The sequence below is a fragment of the Elephas maximus genome, chromosome 8 (assembly GCF_024166365.1).
Source record: "Elephas maximus indicus isolate mEleMax1 chromosome 8, mEleMax1 primary haplotype, whole genome shotgun sequence".
NCBI classification, from domain to species: domain Eukaryota; kingdom Metazoa; phylum Chordata; class Mammalia; order Proboscidea; family Elephantidae; genus Elephas; species Elephas maximus.
Genome location: NC_064826.1, coordinates 45,675,902 through 45,703,149, shown reverse-complemented (window position 1 = coordinate 45,703,149; position 27,248 = coordinate 45,675,902). Strand labels below are relative to the sequence as shown.

At 37.5% G+C, this 27,248-nt stretch overlaps 1 protein-coding gene across 2 annotated transcripts in view; it reads right to left on the bottom strand.

Moving 5' to 3' along the window:
• Positions 1-27,248, bottom strand: part of RELN (reelin) — a 526,658-nt gene that overhangs the window by 429,112 nt on the left and 70,298 nt on the right. For both annotated transcript variants that reach the window (XM_049893075.1, XM_049893076.1), the window contains exon 2: positions 22,235-22,345. In XM_049893075.1, coding sequence (XP_049749032.1) covers positions 22,235-22,345 — 111 coding nt within the window. The remainder of the gene's footprint in view (positions 1-22,234; positions 22,346-27,248) is intronic.

The window sequence follows — 27,248 nt, the reverse complement described above, 5'->3', positions numbered from 1 at the left end:
AAGCACCAGCCCCAAAATCCTTGTTTAAAGACCTGGCACTAGAAACATTTTCCCAGACTACTCCAAATTGGTAGCACAACATAGAGTTAGTGCCAGCTAAAAACGTGACCTTTCCAACACTGATTTAGCTGGCACTTTTAGTGTGGACTTCTCTAAGTTTGGGCCAAATAGTTACCACCAATTCAATTCTTTTTACAGTTCAGTGACCTTTTTGTTAATGGACTCCTCTCTTCTCTTCTGTTTCCTTGACTTCACTCCAGTCCTTCCTGCGTTCACACTCTGCTGGTCACTCTGTGCTCTGGCTTCCCTCTCCCCATGCCTTTTATGTCTTCACTGTTGGTAATACAGCTGTGCCTATATCTTTTATCTGCTTAGGCATAATGCGTAGTATTCAGAACTTTTTTTTTAACAGGTATTTTTCTGTTTAGCTAACCAAGACCTGTTGTTTCCTCTCATTGTAGCTCTAGCATATGTCTACCAAACTGTAGAAGATTGTTCTTGGGATTCACACTATAAGACTATATTATGGGAACACTAAGGCCCTTTTGCATTTGAGCCCTTAAGCTTCTTATACAGAGAACTAAGCATTACAAAAAATGGTCTGATTCCAGAGTCGGAATCTCTCTGAATCATGAAGTGGGTAACAGCAATTGAAAGTGGAATTCCATCGAAGTCTTTACTTACTAAAGAAGAAATTAACAACTGACATCTAACTGGGCCTTCCTTCGTTTGTGTCTAAAAAGTCTTTTTAGCCACTCTGCCTGAGCTAGAATAAACTCTCTTTTATCAAAAAAACAGCACTGTGTTCAATTTAGACAGTTTCGGGTTTACATTCAGTGGGGTTATATGCATGATACTGGTTTACAAACTGCAGCATATCATACAAATGTGCTTGCAAGGATGATGACTCTCATTTTGTACTATCTGTGCTAATTGATGGCACTGGTGAGGCAGGAGGCCAATCTCATCAGACTCAGCTTTTTCTCTCTAGACAGCCCCTACCATAATCCATAGCGTGTTCAATGCCTAGTGGATGGGTCCTTCTGCAGCCTTTCCTCCAGCTCTCTGAAAACTCAGTGCCAGTTACCTTCTCCTCCAACCTGCTTCAGCAACCCTTCGAAGGATACGCTGGACCTTTTCCTTACCTGGGATTGTTCTACCCATGAAATATTAGCTCCCTGCATCACGGTTCCATCTAAATGCTTCTATTTTCCCAGTTCTCACTGCCTTACCCCCCACCATATTGTTTATTAATTATCCATTTATTCAGCAACTATATACCAGCTCTACAACCTTACTGAGCCCTGTGATTCCTTTACTTCTCTTTTTAATCTCCATTTCTAGGACCCTCCAGGCCTCAGTTCCTTCCCCATCCACTTCAGATCTATTGTGCATCACTTCAGCTGCACTCTGTCCACTCTTACCAGCACCCTAGATGCTGGGCTTCAACCCAGGGGAACAGAATGAACAAGAGGAGGGAAGAGTATAGTGTACCAGAGCAATATACACCTAATGGAATGTGGGTGGAAGGGGTGTATCATTTCCGGGCTGAGGCAGTGAAGAGTTAGGTGTATCTTCTTTCCTTCCTCTCTTCAATCAGCCATAAATCGATGCCCAAGATGACTTTGGAAGTCTTATAAAGATAGCAGAGTCTTTGTCAGCCAAGCAAAGCCTCCCATGCTGAGCAGAAATCCCTACAATGGACTGTTACACAGCTATAAGTTACAGGACTAGAAATTTAAAGGGTGAAATGAGAGAAGGAAAAACATTTATTGAGGGCACATGTTATGTGCTGGGTAGTTTTCACCTATGATTTCATCCAATCTCATTACAGCAATGTGTAGCTATACCCATTTTACAGATTAGGGTATTTGGATAACTTCTAGATCTTATAGATCACACCCAACTTCTGCCTAGGTTTGTTTTACAGTCTTGCATTTAGGAAATATGTTGAACTAATATATTTGTGATATTTTATACTTTGGAATTCATAATATACATCAATTATTTGAAAGAAAAATTATAAACAGGAAGAATAAAACCTTACTCAATGATTTCAAGTATTCTTTATAATGTACTTTTTAAATACGCTTTTATTTTAAAATATACTTTGCCATAGTATGACCAATCACCTGACAAGGTCTCAGAATTTTAATTTTTCACACAGGGCTGCCATTTCTCTGGATACCTCTTGAAATGCATTTATAATTTTTCCCTGATCCTGACAGGCTATAAACACAGGCCATGCCCTCTTTGATTGTGTAAAATATACCAGGAACCCAAAAACTATCACTCTGAATAATCTGAGTGAGCAGATGCTGTTTACATAATGAGGGAATGGAGGACTGGACAAGAGTAGAAAACTGAGCTTGAGCCAACAGGAGAGATTTGCGGAGAGAGGGAAAGTGTGAGGGCAGGGAAATATAGGAATAAAGGAAGTATAGAAGCAGAGGGAGAGAAAATAAGTAAAAACAATGAAGACAGACTAAAAAGAGGAGTAAAAAGAAGAGAGAAAAGTAAAAAGAAGTTGGAAGGGAAACAATATGAAAAGTGAGGAAAATAAAAGGAAAGGAGGCTCCCCAAAGTTTGCTTCTCAGAGAGCTCATCATTGTTCCTTCCAGGCCCAGTGTGATTCTTCACTGGCTGCTAAGACCCCTTCCCTCCCTCCACAGAACTTGAGCTGGGCTCACCCCTGTCCCTCCTCACTGTCCCACAGCACCCTTCTTAGCCTGGTGAATCAGTCTCACCCTGAAACAGTGGGGAATGTCAACATATCCATCTCTGAGACATTCCTTTTCCTACATAAAAACTGCATTAGTAATTGTTTGAATTATTCATGAGGTAATTTAAGATTTAAATTTTTTGAATTTTTGGGGTCAAACCATTTTTTAAAAATTAGGTTTGATCACGTATTCAGCTTTTAAGAATTGATGTCAGTTCAACAAATTAAGCCAACCCCTCAAGATTCTAATCAATTTTGTTTCTTTTTCTCCACGTTCTTACATATAAATTAGGTAGTGTCTAGTTTAAAAGTAAAGTCAGTAGATCTCCGCAGCCTTTTCAAGGACAGACTCTTACTTTTTAAGTATAGACTTTAGGAAATTCTCGTATTACCATAGGAAATAGCATATTTCAGAATATATTTGTAATCAACATTAATCTATATGTCAGATGTGTAACAGGCAAGCTGATGACTTTGCCAAAGTGGTCTTTAATTCTGAGTTAGACACAGGAATTTTCAAAGAAAAGACAGAGGGCCTGGGGCAGGTGTTGATGACCAACTGTATAGAGATAGTTTTGAAGAGAGGCTAGAAGGAATTCTGCACAGCCCAAGTCCATGGACAGAGGACAAGAAATTAAGGGTTCCCCTTTCTGCTCCCCAAAGATGTGTTCACAGGTGAGTCCATGTAAGGGTATAATACTGGGAGGCCAGCCCTCAACCAAGAATAACCCAGACTCCCAGAGAAATTGTACAGGATACAGAGCCTTCGAGTAGGGACTACAAAGTTAGGACCCCAAGAATGGGAGCATCCAGGCTAAGGCTCTTCTCTTTCCTTTCATGTTTACCTCGTGCTCCAATAGTCTATCTCCTCTGCAGGCCACTTTTCACAAAACAATAAAGTTCTTATCACTTCCTTGCTGCATAAGAATAAGTAGAGAATCACAAAACTGCACTGAAGTATAGATATTGGAAGGTCATTCACCAAGTCTTGAAATGTGCATCATTCAAATATGTGCTTTAGCAGAATATCAAATTATTGCAGGGCTTGGTTCTCTGAGTAGGCTTACCAATCACCAAAACTGCAAATGTTAAATCTTACATGCCAAAGATCTGACATATACAATTGCCTGAACATAAATGCAGACACACATAAGCAACCACACAGTGCGGGAGAGACCTCTCAAAGCAGTGAGAGCTTTTCAAACTCTTTTAATATCACAACCCAGTAGAGAAAATACTTTTAACTTTTCAAACAAAGACATACACATACACTTATGCAACTGAAATAATTCACGAAACAACTCTTGTAACTATGATGCAATACTTACTTTTGCCCTAAAGTTTTTTTTTTTTTTAATTAACTGAAGAATACTAATAGCCCTCAATGACTGAGGATCATTAAGATACAGGAATGTATATAATTAATAAGTAGACTGTGATTCCAGACCATCAGAAGAGCAGACCAACAAAATGACGCAAAACAATCAGAGAGAACATATTCTCCTTCCTTCATTCTTTGAAGAAAGACTACCCTGAAGTATGACTGAGGTCTGAACACAGGGACTAAACTACAACATTAAAATTCCTACTTCGATAATCCTTCTAGACCTTTCAGTGTATGAAATTTAAGTATGTGTACAAGGATTGAAATGTTCCAGCTACAAAGTTTTATTTATTCATTTGCATTTATTTCCAAAGAAATCAGCAAAAATATTCATTTCTACCACAATCCATCCATAAGACAGCTTCAAAACTATATTTTTACCAGGTATACTGCCTTCCTATCCTTTACACAATTCGGCATTTTATTATTTACAAAAACTTCTAAATTCTACAAAATTTGACCTATGGAATACTCTTCACCACAGCAAAGATTTTATAAAATTTTTTTTATAGAAAATGTAAATTTATAAAGAATTGAGTGAATTTTTACTTTTTGCCCTGGGGACTATTTAAAAGACTACCCAAAACAAATGCAATTTTAAAATACTTATATCTTCAAGCAGTGTGTATTAAGTGCTTGACAGTACCCACTCACTCACTAGTCTGAATGAAAAAATTAATAAATATAGAGTTAAAAGCATTATTCTTTAATAAAAAGGTTAACCTTTTTAATGGCTTAATGTACGTGTTTCCAAATCCTTTCAAGAATGGCATAATGGTAACTCCCACATTAACCCAAAGAAAAATCAGCAGTCAAGTTTTTCTTTCCTTCTTTGTGAATCTCCAGCTACCCGTTCCATGCACCCAAGTCCTAAGGCTAATAAGCAGAAAAATACAGAAAAAGCTGTGGCTCAATTTCGTGAGGAAATTTTAAGGCCGAGAAAGCCCATGTAATTACCAAGATCAAAAGAAAAGCAAATTAATAAAGCCTCAAGTCTTATGGCTAAGCAGCAGAGTGGAAACCAGCAGTTGGTGTTTGTAATATTTAGAGGCCAAGAAACACTAATTCTTCAATGTAATGACCTTCTGTCTGCCTTAAGCACCGTAATGCTCAGCCAAAGGAGCACCGCCTTTACCCCATCCCTGCTCTGCTCTGGCTCAGCCGTGTCATCTTTACATAGTCGTGTGTTTATTTATTCATCTTACAAAAGAACTTCATCTGTAAACTTCCTTGACCAACGTCAACTTGGCACCAACTCATGAGTTAATTAACTCTTAACAGATTCTTCCAGATATGACTGCTACACAGATATTTTATCTTCCTGTTAATTAGTAATCATGCACTGGCAACAAAACCAGTGTTTCTTTCCAATTATCCCAGAACTCAGTGATTATTTAAACTTGGCTAATTAGCATCGGAGGGCTGTACATCTTCCGGGCAAATTATATTTGATAATACCTATTAAAATATACATGGAGGTTGTTGACTTGTGACAGGGGAAAAAAGTGGCAGTTCAAAGGGTATTAGATAACAGCATAAGGCAAATGGGGGCCCATTAAAATTTCCTCAACTGCTCTAATGAGAATGCCAAGGGTCATTTCTGCCTAGTTTACCATCTGTTTGGTTTCTGGCATGTGTCTCTGGTGTGAAAGGAGTGTCCTGAAGCCCATTTGGCTTATCTCGGTGTTATCCAGGGGTCTGAAGCAATTTCAGTCATTTATAAAGTGGCACATTAAAATCAGAAGCTCACACATGTGAAATAAAAAACTTTTTAAGTGTAAATAATTATACCACATAACGGAAAGTATCCTGAATATTTTCAAACACATGCAATGCTTCAAGAGAAACTTAGAAACACTGTATACCAACTGTAGTATCTGTTGTACACCAACTCCAGTATCCATTCACTCAAAGGTTGTGTGGTTGAAAGCTAACTATCCTTTGGACTCCATTCCCATGGAGCATATCTATGTACACGATTTTATCATACCATTATTATTTTTTGTCTAGGTCCTGTCAAGGAAGCCATTGCCTGCACCAGTGCAGATCGGAAATGATAAAAGAAAATTATTGATAAATCAGAGTTCATCAAAATGCAAACTTCTACTCATCATAGGACACCATTAAGAAAATGAACAGGCAAACCACAGAACGGGGAAAAAATATTCACAAAACATACATCTGATAAACGATTGGTATCCAGGACATACTAAAAACCCCTGTGTCTCACTAATTAAAAAGACAAACAACTCAATTTTTTTTTTAAATGGCCATAAGGTTTGAACAGGCACTTGAGAAAAAAAATATATGAATGGTCAATAAGCATATGAAAAAGTACTAATAATAAGAGATATAAATTCTAATCACCATGAGACAACCACCACATGCCCAGCAAAATGGCTAAAATTATAGATGGATGACACCCAACGTAGGTGAAGACATAGCACAATTACAACTCTAATATTATGTTGGTGAGAGTATAAAATGGTACAACCATTCGGAAAACAGCCTGGTAATTATTTTTAAAAAATACCCAGCAATACCACTACTAGGTATTTATCCAACAGAAATGAAAACTTATACTCAGAATGTTCAAGAATGTTGTACAAGCATGTTCATAGCAGCTACATGCATAATAACCATAAACTAGAAACAATCCCGGTATATAATAACCTTGCTGTTGTTAGGTGCTGCCGAGGGGTTTCCATAGGAACCTATTGGACAGAGAACTGCCCCCACAGGGTTCCCAGGGAGCGGCTGGTGGATTTGAACTGCTGACCTTTTGGTTAACAGCCAGTTAGCAGCTGAGCTCTTACCCATTGGACCATCAGGCCTCCATATAGTATCAGAATAGAAAAACAAAAGAATACTACCCAGTAATAAAAAGAGGACAAGCTACTGACACATACAACATGGATAAATCTCAGAAACATTATGCTGAGTGAAAGAAGACTTACATCAAAGAGTACATACTGAATGATTCCATTTACATGAAGTTCTAAAATAGACAAAACTAAACGATGGAGGAATGAAATCAAAGCAGCGGTTGACTCCGGGAGGTAGGCCTGAGGGTTGATAGAGAAGAGAAATAATGGATTTTTCTGGGTTTAAGGTAATATTCTACATTTTGATAAGAGTTTGGGTTACATGTGTGCATTTTTTTCAAAACTCATCTGACGTATTCTTAAAATTTGTGCACTTCATTATACGCAAATTTTACCGAGGTGGTGGGTGTTCTCTACAATTCTTTCAATTTTGCTGTATACCTGAAAATTTTCCTAACAAAAATTTAAAAAGTACATCGACATTACCTCAATCAAAACTATAATTAAGTTCATTTAAAAAATAACATCATTCATTAGATGAGCTCCTATACATAATACAAAATCATGTAAATAAAAATCGTGTAAATATAATTGTGATATCCAAACCCATTGCTGTCGAGTCAATTCTGACTCATAGCAACCCTATAGGACAGAGTAGAACTGCCCCATAGGGCTTCCAAGGGGTGCATGGTGGGTTTGAACTGCAGCCTTTATGGTTAGCAGCTGCAGCTCTTAATCCCTACGCCACCAGGGTTTCCATAATTGTGATAGAACCTTTCTTTCACCAATTCATTCAGTCACATCCAGCCTTGCATACAGGAGAGTAGTTAATGGCTGCTTTTGTGTTTGATTTTTAGGCTTCCACCAGTAGATATGTTTCCCTACCTGGTATGTGCTCCCTAATCTGTTTACACCATTAGAACTTGTGTTATGGATTGAATTGTATTCCCCAGAAATATGTCAGTTTGGCTAGGCTATGATTCCCAGTATCGTGAGATTGTCCACCATTTTGTCATCTGATGTAATTTTCCTACATGTTGTAAATCCTATCTCTATGATGTTAATGAGGTGGGATTATCCGCAGTTATGTTAATAAGGCAGGACTCAATCTACAAGACTAGATTGTGTTTTAAAAGTCAATTTCCTTTGAAATGTAAGAGAAAGAAGCAAGCAGAGAGACATGGGAACCTCATGCCACCAAGAAACAAAAGCCAGGAGAATAGCACGTTTTTTGGACCAGGGGTCCTATGCTGAGAAGCTCCTTGACTGGGCAAGATTGATGACAAGGACCTTCCCCCAGAGCCGACAGAGACAGAAAGCCTGCCCCTGGAGCTGGCCTCCTGGACTCTGAGAGGATAAATTTCTCTTCGTTAAAGCCATCCACTTGTGGTATTTCTGTTATAGCAGTACTAGATCACCAATACAACCTGTTACTATCCTAATATGAATTTCATTAAATCTACATAAACAGAAAAAAAAAAGAATATTCCTGAAGAAGAGGGTTTTTCTATACAAACTAATTTAAATGCTTTGAAAATACTTGACAAAAAAGAAGTAAAAAAAAATATTGTTTTCAAATTATGGTGGAAAAAGCACCTTTAAAAAGATCACATAACAAAAATCATAAATATCTAGATTTCCACACTCAGCCTTCTTTACAAGTTTATGTCCTTGCTCCACTTAAAGAACAAACAAACAAAAACAAAAAAAGCTGGAAATGTGGTTTGTGTAAGAAAGACGTAGTAGAGCACCAATCAATGGACCGATATTTAAAGAACAGTCATCAACTGACCTCTGAAAACTGGCAAATTACCCAGCCACTCAAATTAACTTCAAAGCCCCTGCAAGTACCCCCTGTCCTCTTTTCCCTAACTCACTTCCCCCCATACGACTGATCAACTTTTAACAAACTATGTTGCTTAATTATTCATTAGAAAATAAACATTAAAAATGCAAATCAAAACCACAGTGAGACACCACTTCATACACACTAGGATGCCTAAAACAAAAAAGACAGACAATAATAAGTGTTGATGAGGACATGAAGAAATTTAAACCCTCATACATGGCTGATAGGGATGTAAAATGGCACGGCTACTGTGGAAAACAGTTTGGAAGTTCCTCAAAAACTAAACTTATATTTACTATATGACTCAGAAATTCCACTCTGAAGTGTATGCCTGAGAGAACTGAAAACATATGTTCACAGAAAACTTGTACATGAATGTTCATAGAAGCATTATTCATGATAGCCAAAAAGCGGGGCAATGCAATGTTCATCAACAAACGAACAGCTAAATAAAATGTAGTCTATCATACCGTCAAATTTTATTTGACCATAAATAGGAACGAAGTACTGTTAGATGCTACTGCATGCATAAACCTTAAAAACATAAAAGGCCACATATTGTGTGATTTCATTTATATGAAATGTCCAAAATTGGCAAATCCATAGAGATGGAAAGTAGGTTAATGGTTGCGAGGGGAAGGGAAAGGGGGGTTGTTGAGACTGACTGCTAACAGGTACGTGGTTTCTTTTTGGGGTGATGGAAATGTTCTGGAATTAGATACTGGTGATGGTTGTACAACATAGTGAACATACTAAAAAGCCATCAAAGTATATTCTTTAAAATGGTGAATTTTATGTTATGTGAATTATATCTCAATAAAAAAATACCCCCAAAAAGTATATTAAAGACTCTAAGAAGTAGTGTTTAGCTTTGTTTAACTAGCATATTCCAAGCTTTTTTTCTTTAATATACACAATACTCTTTCTCCACGTAAGACCTACTAAAACATGAAGAGACGCTAACGTTGGCAAGACACACAGTGTGGGAAAAGCTGCTATTAATACAACATGTTTAAATTCACTCTAAGACATAGCTGCTATCAGCTCCCTTTTGAAAAGGGGACAAGAAGAAGAAAGAAAGAGGGAAAAGGATGGAGGCTATGGGCTGGAAGGGTAAACTTCATCATCTTCATAATTATTCTAGATCTGGTCATTTGTCTCACAGTCTAGAAACAAAAAGCCAAAACCCCAATTGAGTTCTTTTATTAATAATGTATGTTCAGCTTCTCTCCATTTTTGCTACTATTTTGTTTAAAAGGCTATCATATCATATTGGTTAAAAAATCAGATAAGTTAAAAAAGAATCTCATAATGTAAACAGTTAATTATTTTTAAAAATAAAACAAATAAGAATAAGCAAAATATCTCCACAGAATATGATCTCTGATAGCTACATTCATTTTCTTTTAATTTGCTATTTACTAGAGTTCATGCGGGGAAGAACTTTTCCGAAAGAGAACCAGAAATAACAAAATTAATTAGAAACAATAACAACATGGCTCTGATGTATGAAAACACATAGAAAGAAAATCAGGAGGGGAGCTCAGCCTGAACTTTTACCAAAACATTAACAATTTTTGCTACGCTGCTTTCCAAAATGGCAACTCCCACACTAACAAGTATCTTTCCATTCAGACACTCAGAGCCCTGAAAACAGTAATTTACTTTTGTGCTTGCCTCAGAAAGCAGCCCACACGTCTATTAGGGCTAAACGCAAAATTCCGCATCAGAGGATTGAATACAAACTACAAAACAGAAGACAAGAGTGGAAACATAACTGGCATTTGCTGAGGTGCCTTTTTTGGACTCCTACATCTATTTTCAAATTCATATGCTACATCTAGAACTATTTTCCAGGAGATGCGAAGAATTTACTTTCACTATATTTTTAAAAGATAATGATTAGAATTATGTCTAGGAAGTAATAACATTATAAAATTATTTTATGTTGTTCTTAGGCTTAGCTGCCAGTAAAGAAGCAGCCAGCTTCATCCAAGACTATTTATAAATCAATTACTGTGAACATGGAACATTAGCTCATTTATCATTATCTGGAAACCAAGGAAAGGACTGGGAAACCTCAAGAATAAACCACATTACAAGTGAAATGATTGCTCGGTCAGAGTTAACTTTTGAAGTCTTATTCCCTTAAGCATATACTTCAATCTTGTCTCCTGTTAAAACAGACAGCCTGGCATACTTTGAAAAGTGTCACGCTCCTAGAAAACAGCATCTCTTATCAGCCAAGACCCAAGATTCCTAAGTGGTTTTTTAAATTATTATTTAAGAAAGAGACAAGTATTCCTGGTTCTCTGTTTATCTAGTGAGAGATAAGACTTCACTTACAGAAACTGATTTTACAGAATTCTTCTTAAAAATTTTGGCACATGAAATGGAGTGGCGAGCAGCACCCCACATAGTGACCTACTGCTCTACTCTGGTTTGCCTGCTGCTCAGTCACTGAGGCAAATGTCTTCTTTAATCACAAAAACAAGGTTACACTTTTCCAGAACAGAAGAATTGCTTCAGAATAAAATTTTAACACTTTAACAGGAAAAATTATAACAAAATAATTTCAAAAATCATAACTTATATAGGATAGTGGCAACTTCCATCAGAACATGCTCTAAAATGTGCGTTTACTGACTTTGTCATTTATGAACAACTGACTGATTCAGTGCACATGACTTTGAGCAGGAGTAAGGAAGAGAAACACAGAAGAAAGGCCTGGCAATCTGCTTCTACAAAAATTACAGCCAAGAAAACAGAATGGAGCAGTTCTACTCCATAACATATGGGGTCACCATGGGTCGAGGGCCAACTAGAAGGCAGCTGACAACAAGGAAGAGAAAACAACTAGGACTCTTCCTCAGGGATACGTTTTTAAAGTATCTTACAGTGATTTTTGTGCACAGGGCTAAATTCCTCTACCCAGATTCTGTGGAATGTCCAGAGAAAACTGACAAGTAAATTATTAAGAAAATAGGAAACAGATGGGTCTTATGAGGATGATGATTTTTGTCTGAAAGACAGAAGTGACTTAATTACTTCTTAACAAACATTTCCTATTTTCAATTATATAAGAAATTATATGAGAAAGGTGTTGAAATTAGAGTAAGAGTTTACACATTTGTACAGGGAAGTCTTTCTTAATCTCCTCAATTGACATAATCATATAATACATTTCCAAGAAGTTGTACAGTCATTATTTCTGGAAAGGTCTAAGAGATTTAAAATATATATATATACACACATATATATATGAAGCATCATGTATTATTAAACATTGACCTGTCCTAAGATAATATGCACAGTGGTTAAGAGCTTGGCTGCTAACCAAAAAGTCAGCAGTTCGAATCCACCAGCTGCTCCTTGGAAACCCTATGGGGCAGTTCTACTCTGTCCTATAGGGTCGCTACGAGTAGGAATCGACTCAGTGGCAATGGGTTTGTTTTTTCTTTTTAAGATAATATGAGAGCCCTGGCAGCACAGTGATTAAAGCACTTGGCTGCTAACCAAAAGGTCGGTGCTCCGCAGGAGAAAGATGTGGCAGTCTGCTTCCAAAAGGATTACAGCCTTGGAAACCCTGCAGGGCAGTTCCGCTCTGTCCTGTATGGTCACTATGAGTCGGAATGGACTCGATGGCAATGGGTTTTGTTTTGGTGGAAGATGTTATGGACTGAAAAATCTCCTGAGGTACTTTCTAAACTCTTGATTCTCTAGAAGGCCTTAATCAGTCACTGTCCTATCTGAAGGCAACGGTACCTGCCACCTGCAGGAAGGAGGCAAAATGGGAGCCAGAATGATAAATTTCCCCGGGATCTTCGATGATAAAATTTATATATGTTTGTACAGTTTTAAATTCAGGTACAGATGTGTACACATACACATACATTTATAGATTCATAGATATTCTCAAACAGATTTATAATATTCTCCTCTCTCTCACCTACAGACATATACTTGCAAACAAAGATTTTCAGTGGTTTATTAATTCAGTAAAATTTACTAAGCACTTGTTACGTGCCATGGGAAGTCAAGATGACTAGACCACCTTCTTATCCTCAAAGAGGTAAAAACAAGTTATTTTTTGGCTGGGAGGCTTCTTTTTTCATTGTGATTTAGGTGAAAGTTTACAGAGCAAATTAGTTTCTCGTTAATACACAAATTATTTTGTGACATTGGCTGCCAACGCTGCAATGTGTCCACACTCTCCCCTTCTCCACCCCAGGTTCCCTGTTTCCATTTGTCCAGTTTTCCTGTCCCTTAACTAGAAAGTTCAATACAGAGTTATAGGGGGCTGGAGGAGGTCTCTTAAGAGAACAGAGTGAAGCATGGAGGAGGGAGTAGAGAGTTCCAGAGAGAAGGGCTCACAAGAGCTCAATAGAGGAGCTGGGTCAGGAAAGAGGCCCTAAAAGATGATGGGGTGTTTGCCCATCAGACCAGCCAGAAGGAATTCCAGAGAGGGAGGCTCACAAAGGCTCAGTAGAAGAGGTGAGTCAGTAAAGAGATCCTAAAGGAAGACAGGGTGTTTTCCTGGCAGACACAGCCAGAGGAAATCAGGGACCCTAAATAAGGGAATGGAAACCCTGGTGGCATAGTCGTTAAGAGTTAATATGGCTGCTTACAAAAAGGTTGACAGTTCAAATCCACCAGGCACTCCTTGGAAACTCTATGGCGCAGTTGTACTCTGTCTATAGGGCCGCTATGAGTCAGAATTGACTCGATGGAAGTGGGTTTGGTTTTTTAAATTCCTTTTAGGATACCCTGGTGGAGTAGTGGTTAAGTGCTACGGCTGCTAACCAAAAGGTCAGCAGTTCAAATCCGCCAGGCGCTCCTTGGAAACTCTATGGGGCAGTTCTGCTCTGTCCTATATGGTCTCTATGAGTTGAAATCAACTCGACAGCAGTGGGTTAACTCCTTTGAAGAATCTGAGAATTGCCAAATGTCTATCAGCTGATAAATAGAAAAACAAAATGTGGTATATCCATACAATGGACTATTATTTAGCAATAAAAAGGAATAAAGTATTGATACCAGCAATAACATGGTTGAACCTTGAAAGCATTATGCTAAGTGAAAGAAACCAGACACGGAAAGTCACATATTACACGGTTCCATTTATAGGATATGGAACAGGCAAACCTATAGAGACAGAAAGTAGATTCATGGTTCCAGGGGATGGAAGGAGGGGGGATTTGGGACTGACTGCTAAGAGTTACGAGGTTTCTCTTTGGGGTGATAGAAATGCTCTGAAATTAGATAGTGGTAATGGTTGCACAACATAGTGAATATACTAAAAACCACTGAATTGTGCATTTTTAAATGATAGCTTTTATGTTATGTGGGCTATACCTCAAAAAAAAAAGGGCAGTGGGAGGGCGATCAAAGAACTAGACTTGGTATCAAAACACCTGGTTTTAATTCTCATACTTACCACTGTCTCATGTAATAATGACCACTTTCCCTTCCTAAGCCTTGTTTTCTTACCTACACATTGGAGGTAGGGGACTGAGCCAGACTCTAATGAAGGTCTGTTCCAGCTATAAATTCTATGGGTAATGGGTAAGAAACTAGGTTCATCTGACCCAGCATTAGTCAACCTCTCTCCTCTCAAATTTCCCACTTCTTGGCCCATCTTCTTGTTCTTTTTTCGTCTCAGAGAAAGAATTCTTACTTCTTTCTGAATCTTTAAATAATACCTAACTATTTTTGAGCATAGAATAGTTTAAACATGAATATATAATCTCATTTAATCCACCTGTTTTAGTCACTGAGTGTTGCTATAACAGAAATACCACAAGTGGGTGGCTCTGACAAAGATAAATTTATTCTCTCACAGTTTAGTAGGCTACAAGTCCAAATTCAGGGTGCCAGCTCCAGGGGAAGGCTTTCTCTGTGGGATCTGGAGGAAGGTCTTCGTTATCAGTCTTCCCCTGGTCTAGGAGGTTCTCTGCACAAGAACCTCAGGTCCAAAGAACACGCTCTGCTCCCAGGGCTGCTTTCTTGGTGGTATGAGGTCCCTCCTTTTATCTCTTGTAAGATAAAAGGTGGCGCAGGCCACACCCCAGGAAACTCCCTTTACATTGATTCAGGGATGTGACCTGAGCAAGGGTGTCACATCCCACCCTACTCCTCTTTAACATAATCTAATCTTTGGCTGCTGACAAAAAGGTCAGCAGTTCAAATCCACCAGGCACTCCATGGAAGCTCTATGGGCAGTTCTATTCTGTCCTATAGGGTCACTACGAGTCGGAATCGACTCCACGGCAATGGGCTTAGATTTTTGGTTTTAATCTTGCCTCATTAACCACAGGCAGAGATTAGGGTTTACAACACATAGGAAAATTATATCAATCACAAAATGGAGGACAACCACACAATACTGGGAATCATGGCCTAATCAAGTTGACACATATTTTTGGGGGACACAATTCAATCCATGACACCGTCTAACAACTTTGTGAACTGGGCAATATTATTATTATTATTCTCATTTTACAAATGCAGACGCTGAGGCTCAGGGAAGGGTAGTATGTGGCCCAGGTTAGCACATGGCAGGGTCAAGAGTGGAACTCAAGCTGCCTGACTGCAGAGAGCATGTAATGAACCATTGCCCTGAGCTGCCTTTCTTCACTAACCCCTCCACTTTGGCCTGAATCTCATGCCCCTCTTTTGCTCCTAAACATTTGTTTTAGCAATCTGCTGATTAATTAATAGCTTTATATTCATCATGTCTACTACTACTATAGTAAGTGGTTATTTTCAAGCTTGTTGTGGGTCGTCAAGTCGGGAGCAGTTCTACTCTGTCCTGTAGGGTTGCTACGAGTTGGAATCAATTCAATGGCAGTAGGTATTTTCTAGCTAGTTATTTAGGAATGGAGGTATAGCCTGAATTCCTTGTCATATATTGAATACATATTAGATAATACCATCTCTTAATGAAGGTAATGTTAGTATACCCAAATGGTTAGGTTAATACTCTGTAAACAGGAAAAATTAATGACAGTTTCACCTCTTGTCAGCTACGGTCCTTGTACCGTTGACTAGAATAATTTGTTTAATTAACCTAGAGCCTTTCTGTTAATTACCATACCAAGCAGAAGGTCATACCTTTGAATTGCTCAAGTATGTTTAAATTGCATTTATTTTAGCACTTCTTTGTAAAGAGACAGACAAAATGAATTTAACAAGCTTGCTCTGAGTAAAACAGTAGCAAAATTTATGCTAGTAAGTAAATACCACTACCATAGAGAACGGTATTTAATGAAGTTGATAGTGGCTGCCCCTCTTTATAGATATTAAGCTGAAATATGTACACGTATTCAGGACATTTGTGTGTTTCATAGTCACACAGACAGGACACCTAAGACTGAACTCTAGGGGTGGTAGTGGGGAGAGAACAATTAGCAAGTTGTGAAAGGTCCTTCTTAGTCTTAACACGAAGGATAACCAAAAGTTAGTTTAAATAAAACCTTATACTTTTATTTTTGGTGTCAATGAAACACGGTAGTAACAAAAACTTGCATCTTGGCAGTTAAACATTCATTATACAATCTAAATCTACTGAAGTATACATTTTTCTTAATTAAACCAAAAAAAAATTGTTGTGGAGTCATATAGGGTCATTAGGAGTCGGAATCAACTTATTGGCACACAGTAGTGAATAATATGAGATTTACTGAAATTTGAAGTCTTTCTTAAGACATTTAAATAATTTGCTTTGTAACTATATCCCTATTCACCCAAAGTAAGAGTGTCGAATCATATTGGAAAAAAAAAATCAGATCATTAAGTTCAGTAATTCTAATACTGTTTTAAATAAAGATAATATTGAAAATATTAAATTTGTATGTTAGTCACTTAATGACTACTAAAGATATGACAGGATTCACTGAATATTTAAGAGAAAAAATACTGGATCTGTTGATTACATTTTCCCCCAAACCTGAGTTTCATTGAATCTTGCCATTTTAAGAGTTTTGTAAAATTTAGCAAATTATTGGACCTACGAAGCCTAATTATTACAGAAAAAGAAATCAAACACATAGGAAACTATAAAAGTTTAAGAGAAAAACTGCTAAAGTAGCTGATGTACTACATTAGCTGGGCAAAGCTACCTAGGCATTGCACAGTACAAAAGTTTAATTTATGCGAGATCTAACAATTTGAAGTGTGGCTGCTCTTTATCAGCACTGCAAACCCAATTCTCAGGTTTTAAAGCCAGAATACTAAAAACCGAGCAAAAACTCTAGGTTTTAGAGCCAGAATACTAAATATTGAGTAAAATGCATTTCAGCTCCTGGAAAAGGAACAATTTTCTATGAAAGGATATTCAAATAGCTCTTCATTTATCGACCGCAATGAGCCTTCAAGATTTACATGATTGAGCTGGAATTCAAAGCCAAAGACGAAAGGGAAGCATTCTTTTTTTCTGGGATGCACAAAGAGATATCCATAATTAAGCATCACACTTCCCTCGGGCAGCATGTTTTCTATTTATATTGACAAGCAAGATGAGGTATTTCAAATCATGCATTGCTGGCTTACAGTCATCTTTCGCATAGCTATTGTTTTAATGTATTTCTGGCTATTTAGGCATTTGTCTATTTTTGGTCGGTGAGGCATGCATTTTAAAGAACTCTGGTCTTGCATAAAAGGCTGTAGTTATGTTAGTGGAATTACATTTATAAACAGTATCTTAAAAATAATTATGGCCTTATTTTGGCTGGTCAGACACACATTTTATATTCAAAGGAGAGTGGCCATAACTTTAGTGTAATTAGTATATTAAAATTAAGGGGAGAAAAACTTTCAGAAGTAGAAGTACCTATTTAGTCTCTACTTCACAATATCTGTCACAGCTAGTTACACATTATCACACACAAGTCCTACAGTATGTTGGAAAAATGCCAAACAAATCGTGTTTGCTTAATACTCCATCAGAAAGTCAGAGCCTAATAATAGTTTATGCATTCAATAACTCCTTTGTTCTAGATCAAAGAATGACACATTATTTCAGTCTAATCCTACTAAAACTACTAAACTACTCAAACACAGCGACTCTGAAGTTTTACCTTCTACAAGTTTACTCCACTTTCCCATCCACACACTAACCAAATTCAATCTTTTCACTTTGGTTTTAAATTGTAAAGAATCTGTTAAATCAAATACAAAAAGATTAATGTGGCTGTTGCCCAAAGTGACCGTTTTATCTAAAAAGATAATTTACCTCCTACTTTCTATTCAAATGAAACCCTGGGGGCATAGTGGTTAAGAGCTATGGCTGTTAACCAAAAAGTCAACAGTTCAAATCCACCAGGTACTCCTTGGAAGCTCTATGGGGCAGTTCTACTCTGTCCTATAGGGTCACTATGAGTCGGAATGGACCCGATGGCAACAGGTTTTTTTGTTGCTGTTGTTGTTTTCCCTATTCAAAAACATTGTTCATGAAGGCTAATTCTGTTCAACAATATTCAGCCATATTATTAAGTTTAGTTTTTAAACTTACTAATAACCACTATCATAAATATACACAAATTTATTTGGCCATTACAGGAACTTTAAAAAGATCCCGCCTCTCTACCCAGCCATATAAAAATCATGTCCTATAAAAACGCCTGCTGTCTAGATGGAGAGCTGAGCATTTTATTATGGAAGTCAAACTACCATCGATGGGCTGTGCCCACATTCAGAAACCAACTCAGTCCATCAAACCAACGATATAGGCTTGAGAGTGAGAGGAAGGCTAAGTCCAATTTAAGCTAATCAAAATACATTCTAATTCAAGTGAAAACTGCCTGTTTACAGCTTTCAAAGCCACCACAGAAAATATCTTGAAGTTTGAGTGTCTTAAACAATTTCTAACAATTTCATTCTTAATTTTTGTACGGCTTTCTAGCAAAAAGTCTGAGGTAATTTGATACATGCATTTAATAGGTCCTTTCAAAATGTGTTTATAACATAGCTGTGAATACTCGTTAACAACTATCTTCATCTAAAGCCCCCAAATTGACAAATGATACATCCTTCACTCAGCCAAGTCCTCACAAATCATCTCAAGCTACAAACCCAAGATTAATTCCACTTGAGAACTGTTTTTTCTCTACCTCCACCCTCCCACCCCAAGGAAGTATATAAAACTCCTGTACTAAGGAAATCAGCTGCTCCGGTTATGAAGAGTTATAATTTTGGAATGGATATTTTCATTGAGTGTTTTCTTTGTACTAAGGGCTGCACATAAATTACCTAATTTAATGCTCACAGCTACCCAACATCTTATGAGGCAGGCACCATTATTATCACCATTTCATAGATGTGGACTTTAAACCAAAAAAGATAAGTAACTTGGCTGAGGCACACAATGAATAAGGGGTGGGGATGGGATCGGCAAGCATGACTGCACAGCCCACAACTCTTAACCCTCCACACATGGCTTCTTCGTGATGCCTATGGCAGCCAGCCTGCACCTGGGCTCCTTACGTGCTTTGCCATATCAGAATCTTTAACCAGTGAATGGTCTTCCTCCATCTACTCCTGGCCTTGACCATTTGGTTTCAATGCTGACCCCAGAGTGATTTATTTAAAACGAAAGGCTAGTGGGGTCTCTCTTCAGCCTAAAACCCTTAATGGCATCCCCTTCTCTTAGTGTAAAAACCAAAAACTTATAACATCCTGAAAGGTCAGGCCCTGGTCTCCTATCCAGCCTTACATGTTCCCTCTAGATTCCAGGTCCAGTTACCCCAAGATTTTCTTTCAGTTCTTGAAACACCAGGCATCTTCTCACCCTGAGGCCTTTGCAAAGTGTTTCTTCCTTCAGGTATGCTGTACTCCACCTTCCACAGACCCTTAGCTAATTAACTCTTAATCATCCTTCAGATCTCAGCTCAAATACCAATTCTTCAGCATCTCACCCAACTTCATCCCAGACTAAATCTAGTCTCTCTGTTGTACCCTCTCTCAATACTCAGAACATTTCTTTGCTAGCCTCTACCAAAGTTTGCTATTATATATTAACACAGTTATTTAATTAATGCCTGTCTCTCCTATAAGGAGCCCTGGTGGTACAGTGGTGAAGAGCTCAGATGCTAACCAAAAAGGTTGGTAGTTCGAATCCACCAGCTGCTCCTTGGAAACCCTATGGGGGCACTTCTACTCTGTTCTGTAGGGTTGCTATGAGTCGAAATTGACTTGAGGGCAATGAGTTTTTAATGGGTTTGTCTCTCCCACTAGACTAGTGGTTCTTAAACTTTAGTTTGCATTGAAACTACCTAGACTGCTTGTTTAAAAACTTATCTCTGAGTCCCACCCAGTGAGGCCTGCAACTCTGAACAAACGAGGTTGCAGTGATGCTTTGCTGCTGGACTGGGGACTGGTCCAGTGCAGTGGTCCTCAACCTTGGTTAACATTTACAATCACTTGGGGAGCTTTACAAATGACCAATGCCCAAGCTCTACCACCCAGAGGTTTTGATTTAATTGAGCTAGGAGGGAACCCAGTATGTCTTGTCCAAAATATTGCATAAAACCAGTAAACCAGTTGTCACTGAGTCAATTCCAACTCACAGTGACCCCACCTGTGTATGTCAGAGTAGAACTGTTCTCCACAGTGTTTTAAATAGCTGGTTTTTCAGAAGCAGACACCAGGTCTTTCTCCCAAGGTATCTCTGAGTGGACTCAAGCCTCAAACCTTTAGGATAGCAGGGTTAACCATTTGCACTGCATAGGGACTCCAAATATTGCATACTTACACTAAAAAAAGGAGCCCTGGTGGTATGGTGGTTAAAAGCTCAGCTGCTAACAAAAAGGTCTGCAGTTTGAACCCAATAGCCACTTCTTGGAAACCCTATGGGGCAGTTCTACTCTGTCCTATAGAGTCACCATGAGTCGAAATCAACTTGACGGCAACGGGTTTCGTTTTGGTTTTATACTAAAAAAATTAAGCGTTTACCTAAAATTCAAATTTAACTGAGTGTCTTGTATTTTTATTTGCTAAATCTGTCAACCGCACTTATGAGTCCTGTTGTAATACAGCAGGTAGTAAACCCTGGTGGCGTAGTGGTTAAGTGCTATGGCTGCTAACCAAGAGGTTGGCAGTTCGAATCCTCCAGGTGCTCCTTGGAAACTCTATGGGGCAGTTCTACTCTGTCCTATAGGGTCACTGTAAGTCAGAATCGACTCAATGGCAGTGGGCTTGGTTTGTTTTTTTTGGATGCCATATATTTATGTGCATATATCATATATATGAATGTAATCTCAAATTCTCTCTGCAGAGGAAAAAAAGTGGCATGGAATTTTTAGACTTCAGAGGAATTTTTTCTTTCCTGATGATCAGGACTTAGAATTAGCTACCAGCAGACTGTAAAATCTTATCTAGGCTCTTTTAAAAATAGGGCAAATTCTCAATGGTCAACTAATTTAACACGATGATTAAATGACTTCCAGGTTTCTTTAAGCCCTGAGGCTGTGGACCTCATGTTGGGCAAGCAGAGTGACAATTCAGCCTGGATATTATTGTTCTCACGTCAATTGATGAGTCACTTGGGCAGAGCTACTGCTGGGACTCAACACAGATGAGGTGCCCTTTCACATATCAAAAGTAGGTAAAAACTGTTGATTTATTTACCGCCATAAAAATAAAGTGTTGAGACATGGTTGCCTTTGGTGATGCAATTTTATCTCACACCAATGGAGGAAGTCACATGCAATTTTCCAATTTTAGAGTAAAATCAGTGACTTCATTTCTTATATAATCTGGTATTTTAAATTTACATTTCTGATGCTGTGAAGGTTCTACTTAATCCCAGCTTGGCATATTTACAGCATTATGGGGAAACTAGAGATTTCCAAATCGAGAATCCTCTGGGATTAGTGACTATCACGTAGCCTCTGCCCTTTCACATAAGCAACATGCCAGTTCTCTGATTTAAGGCCTATGACCCCTTATGAATGTTTTAAATATTAAATGGTATTCTTTTGTGAATACTTATAGAATTAAATTATTTTAATAAATATTACTATCCTCCACTCTACACGATGTTTACTTGCCAAACTTAAAATGACACTTTTTGCCTACCACAGAGTTTTAAGAAGTGTTTATGAGAGCAGACTACTGAACGACCACACTGGCATCAGAGTGAATTCTAGCAACCTAAGCAACTAAAAAAAAATAAATAAATAAAAGCAACAGTACACAAAAATTCACATGAGCCCCACAGAACCAAGTGGAACAGCAGCAGTAGACAGAAAGTGATGGACAGTCACATCGAGCTCACAGTTGGCCACATATTTACATGACTTATTTCAACTCACTAAAATTTAAGCACACAAAAATCACTTTAAATTATTTTCTCTAACACATGTATTAAGCTTTTAAAGCCAATTTTTCCAAAAAATAAGATCTATAGCTGCATAAAATATCTACAATTACTAGTTTCTTGTATTAGGATAACTTACCAAATCCGAAAGCATTAGAACCGCCAATGCTCTGTGAAGCCTGAACACTTGTAGATGTGTATAGTCCTGTTACCAGCAAGCCGTCAAAGAAGGTGCTTGTTGAAATCGTCACTAAAATGGGAAAAAAGAAGCCTCAATTAATACAGTCAGAATAACGAGTTACGTCCCTGAAGTGTCAGACACTGTCAAAACAATCTTTACTCATTATTACCAAATAATTTTTACACTACCCCATTTAGTATTTTATTTATTTTAGAAATTACCGAGGAACAAAAAGAAGCTCAGAGCTCTGATGTCTATAATTGCTGGTCTAAATTTTAGAAATCTGTTCTACCTTTCTGCATTCATTGACACATTTCCTGTCTATGTAAAGAAAAAAATCTGAAAATAATACAGTATTGAGTGCATGCTTTCCCCACCTCCACAACCCCTGAGAGCAGTCTAAGGAATTGCTGGAGTTTTGGCATTGTGTTGAGAACATTTTTTTAAAGTGTTGCATAATGTGGAAAAAGATCTCACGTGGGCTGAAAGAAGAACAGTAAGGTGTACTATATTTTTTTTTCTGTGTGTGAGTCTACATTTCATAGATGAGTTTCCTGAAGTTTTTCAACAAAAGCAAACTAACTTGCATGAAGTTTCTTCTTGTGAACAAGAAAGAAAGACCATCACACACTTCAGTTTTAGAGCAAAGTCTACAGGGGACTCCAAATGATTTCATAACCAATCATGATGTTCCTGGGAAGAAAAAGGTCAAATCAAATGTATCTGTATGATACGCAGGTTTTCCTAAAATTTTATCTTATTCACCACCAAACTGATCATAATTTCCTCCTCAACATGATATATTTTCCTGCATTGCTGTTATGTTCATGAGATCAAGATGATGCCATTTTTAGGACGGAGCTGGCAGAAGGTAATAACATTATTTTCCTAGTGCACACATAAAGGCTGTCATCACGCTTGGTAAAGAATAAGGAGAATGGCCAGAGTCACATCAACTTTGATGGGAATGTTTAAATTCAACTCCAGGAAATCCAGTGGGTAGAAATGAATGGTCTCAATGTCCATATTAAAAAGTACAAGCAAAACACATCTATCATAGACGAGCATGACATCATGAGACACCAAAAACAGCACTGGATTTTGGAGTAAATGACCTTCACATCCTTTAATAAGAAAAAATAACTAAAACTTGAGAGCTGGACACTGAGTTAAGTGGTTTCAAGTATTATCTCATTTAATTGTCAAAGCATCTCTATAAAGGGAATACTATTATTATTCCCAGCATACAAATAAGGAATGAATGGCACAGAATGATTAAGAACCTTAACCAGGAAAGGAAATAAAAAAAGATAAATAGGTTGTTGAAAGCATTAAAATATTAAATATAAAAATATTTTTATCAATGAACTTGACCTCATATACGTATATAGAATATTCCACCCAACAGAAGCAAAGTATACATTCTTTTCCAATGCACATGGAACGTTCTCCAGAATAGACCACATTTTAAGCCACAAAGCAACCTTCAATTAAATCCACAATATCAAAATAATACAAAGCATTCTCTCTGATCACAATGCTATAACAGTAGAAATCAGTAACAAGTAGAATAAGGAAAAGAAAATCAAATACATGGAAACTGAATAACACGATGCTTAAAAACAACTGGGTAAGAGAAGACATCAAAGAGGGAATAAAAAAAATTCATAGAATCAAATGAGAATGAAAAAACACATCATACCAAAACCTTTGGGACACAGCAAAGACAGTGGTCAAAGATCAATTTACAGCAACAAATGCAAACATCAAAAAAGAACAGGCCCAAAAAAATTAGCCCTATAGCTCAAACAAATAGAAAGAGAACAGCAAAAGAAGTCCACAGGCACTAAAAGAAAGGAAATAATAAAGATTAGAGCAGGAATAAATGGAACAGAAAAACAACAGAAAGAATCAACAAAACCAAAAGTTGGTTCTTTGAAAATATCAACAAAATTGAAAAACTGTTGGCCAAACTGACAAAAGAAAAACAGGAGAGGAAGCAAATAATGCAAATAAGAAACGAGATAGGAGACATTACAACCCAACTGAAATAAAAAGTATCATAACAGAATACTATGAAAAATTGTACCCCAACAAATTTGAGAGCCTAGAGAAAGTGGACAAATTTCTAGAAACACACTATCTACCTAAACTAACACAAACTGAGACAGAAAATCTGAACAGATCTATAACAAGAGAAGAGACTGAAGTGGTAATAAGAAAAAACTCCCAACAACAACAACAAAAAACCCTGGCCCCAGCGGCTTCATTAGAGAATTCTACCAAATATTCAGAGAAAAGCTCACACCAGCACTACTCAAATTATTTCAGAGCACAGAAAAGGAAGGAATACTCCCAAATTCATTCTATGAAACTAGCATAATGCTGATACCAAAGCAGGCAAAAAAAAAAAAATTTTTTTTGGCAAAGACACCACAAAAAAAAAGAAAATTACAGACCAATATCTTTCATGAATGTAGATGCAAAAGTTCTCAACAAAATTCTAGCCAAGAGAATTCAGCGTAATATCAAAAAAATAATACACTCAGACCAAGTGGAATTCATACCAGGTATGTAAGGATGGTTCAACATTAGAAAATCAATCAATATAATCCACTACAGAAACACAATAAAAGAAAAGAATCACATGGTCATCTCAATCTATGCAGAAAAGGCTTTGAGGCTTTGATAAAGCCTAACACCCATTCCTGATTAAAAAAACAAAAACAAAACTCTCAATAAAATGGGAAAAGAAGAGAAATTCCACAACATAGTAAAAGGCATCTACACAAAACCTACAGGCAACATCACTCTTAACGCAGAGGGGGTAAAAGCATTTCTCTGAGAATAGAAACAAGACAAGGATGCCCTTTATCACCACTCCTATTTAACACTGTGCTGGAAAATCTTTGCTACAGCAATAAGTCAAGAAAAAGACATAAAAGGCATCCAAATTGGAAAAGAAGAAATAAAACTATCCCCATTTGCAGATGATATGATACTATACACATAGGACCCCAAAGATTCCACAAGAAAACTACCAAAACTAATAGAAAGATTCAGAAGAATAGCAGGATACAAGATAAGTATACAAAAATTAGTTGGATTCCTATACGCCAACAAAGAGAATTTCAAAAAGGAAATCAGGAGAACAATGCCGTTTATAATAGGACCTAAAAAGATAAAATACTTAGGAATAAATCTAACGAGGGACATAAAAGACCTATACAAAGAAAACTACAAAACACTATTGCAAGAAACCAAGAGACCTACATAAATGGAAATACATACTATGCTCACAGATAGGAAAACTCAACATTGGTGAAAACGTCAATTCTACCCAAAGCAATCCACAGATATAACACAATCCCAATCCAAATACCAACAGCATTGACCAATGGAACAGAATCAAGAACTAAATGTAAATCCATCCACCCATGGTCAGCTGATCTTTGACAAAGACCCAAAGTCCGTTAAATGGTGAAAAGATACTCTTCTTAACCAATAGAGATTGCAAAACTGGATATTCATCTGTAAAAAAAAAAAAAAAGACGCAGGACCTATACCTCACACCATACACAAAAACTAATTCAAAATGGATCAAAGACCTAAGTATAATGCCTAAAATGATAAAGACCATGGACAGAAAAACAGGGACAACACTAGGGGCCCTAATACATTGCATAAATACAAATCATAACTAACAATTCAAATACCAGAAGATAAACTAGATAACTGGAAGCTCCTAAAAATCGAACACTTAGGCTCAAAACAAAACTTTACCAAAAGAAAGCCTACAGACTGGGAAAAAAAATTTGACTTTGACATATCCAACAAGGGTCTAATTTCTAAAATCCATAAAATACTTCAACACATCAACAACAAAAAGACAAATAATCCAATTAAAAGATGGGCTGAGAATATGAACAGACATAGCACCAAAGAAGACATTTGGGTGGCTAACAGACACATGAGAAAATGCTCACAATCATTAGCCATTAGAGAAATACAAATCAAAACTACAATGAGATACCACCTCGCTCTGACATTACTGACACTAATCAAGAAAACAGACAATAACAAATGCTGGGGAGGCTTTGGGGAGGTTGAAACTCTTATGCACTGCAAGTGGGAATGTAAAATGATACAATCAATATGGAAAATGAAACGTCGCCTCCTTAAAAAGCTGGATAGAAATACCATAAGATCCAGTGATCCCCCCCCTAGGAATATATCCTATAGAAATAAGAGACGTCGCAAGAATAGACATATGCACACCTATGTTCACTGCAGCATTATTTACAATAGCAAAAGGATGGAAACAACCTAAGTGGCCATCAACAAAAGGATGAATAAGCAAATTATGGTACATACACATAATGGAATACTATGCAACAATAAGGAACAATGATGAATCCACGAAACATCTCACAACATGGATGAATCTGGAGCGCATTATGCTCAGTGAAATAAGTCAATCACAAAAGGACAAATACTGTTTGAGATCACAATTATGAAAACTCAAGAAAAGATTTATACAAGAAAAAAACAGTCTTCAGTGGTTACGAGGAAGGAGAGGGTTGGAAGAGGAAATCACTAACTAGACAGTAGACAAGAGTTAACTTTGATTAAAGGAAAGACAGCACACAACATAGGGGAAGTCAGCACAACTTGACCAAACAAAGTCATATAAGCTTCCTAGACACACACATCCAAACACCTTGAGGGACTGAATTACTAGGGTTGAGGGATAGGGACCATGGTCTTGGGGGACATCCAGGTCAACTGGCATAACACAGCTCATAAAGAAAATGTTCTTTGGTGAGTAGCAGCTGCAGTCTTAAAGGTTCACAAGCAGCCATCGAAGATACATTTATTGGTCCCATCGTGTGCAGGGCAAAAGAGGATGAAGAAAACAAAGGACATAAGGAAAACGTTAGTCCAAGGGACTGATGAGCCACATGAACCATGG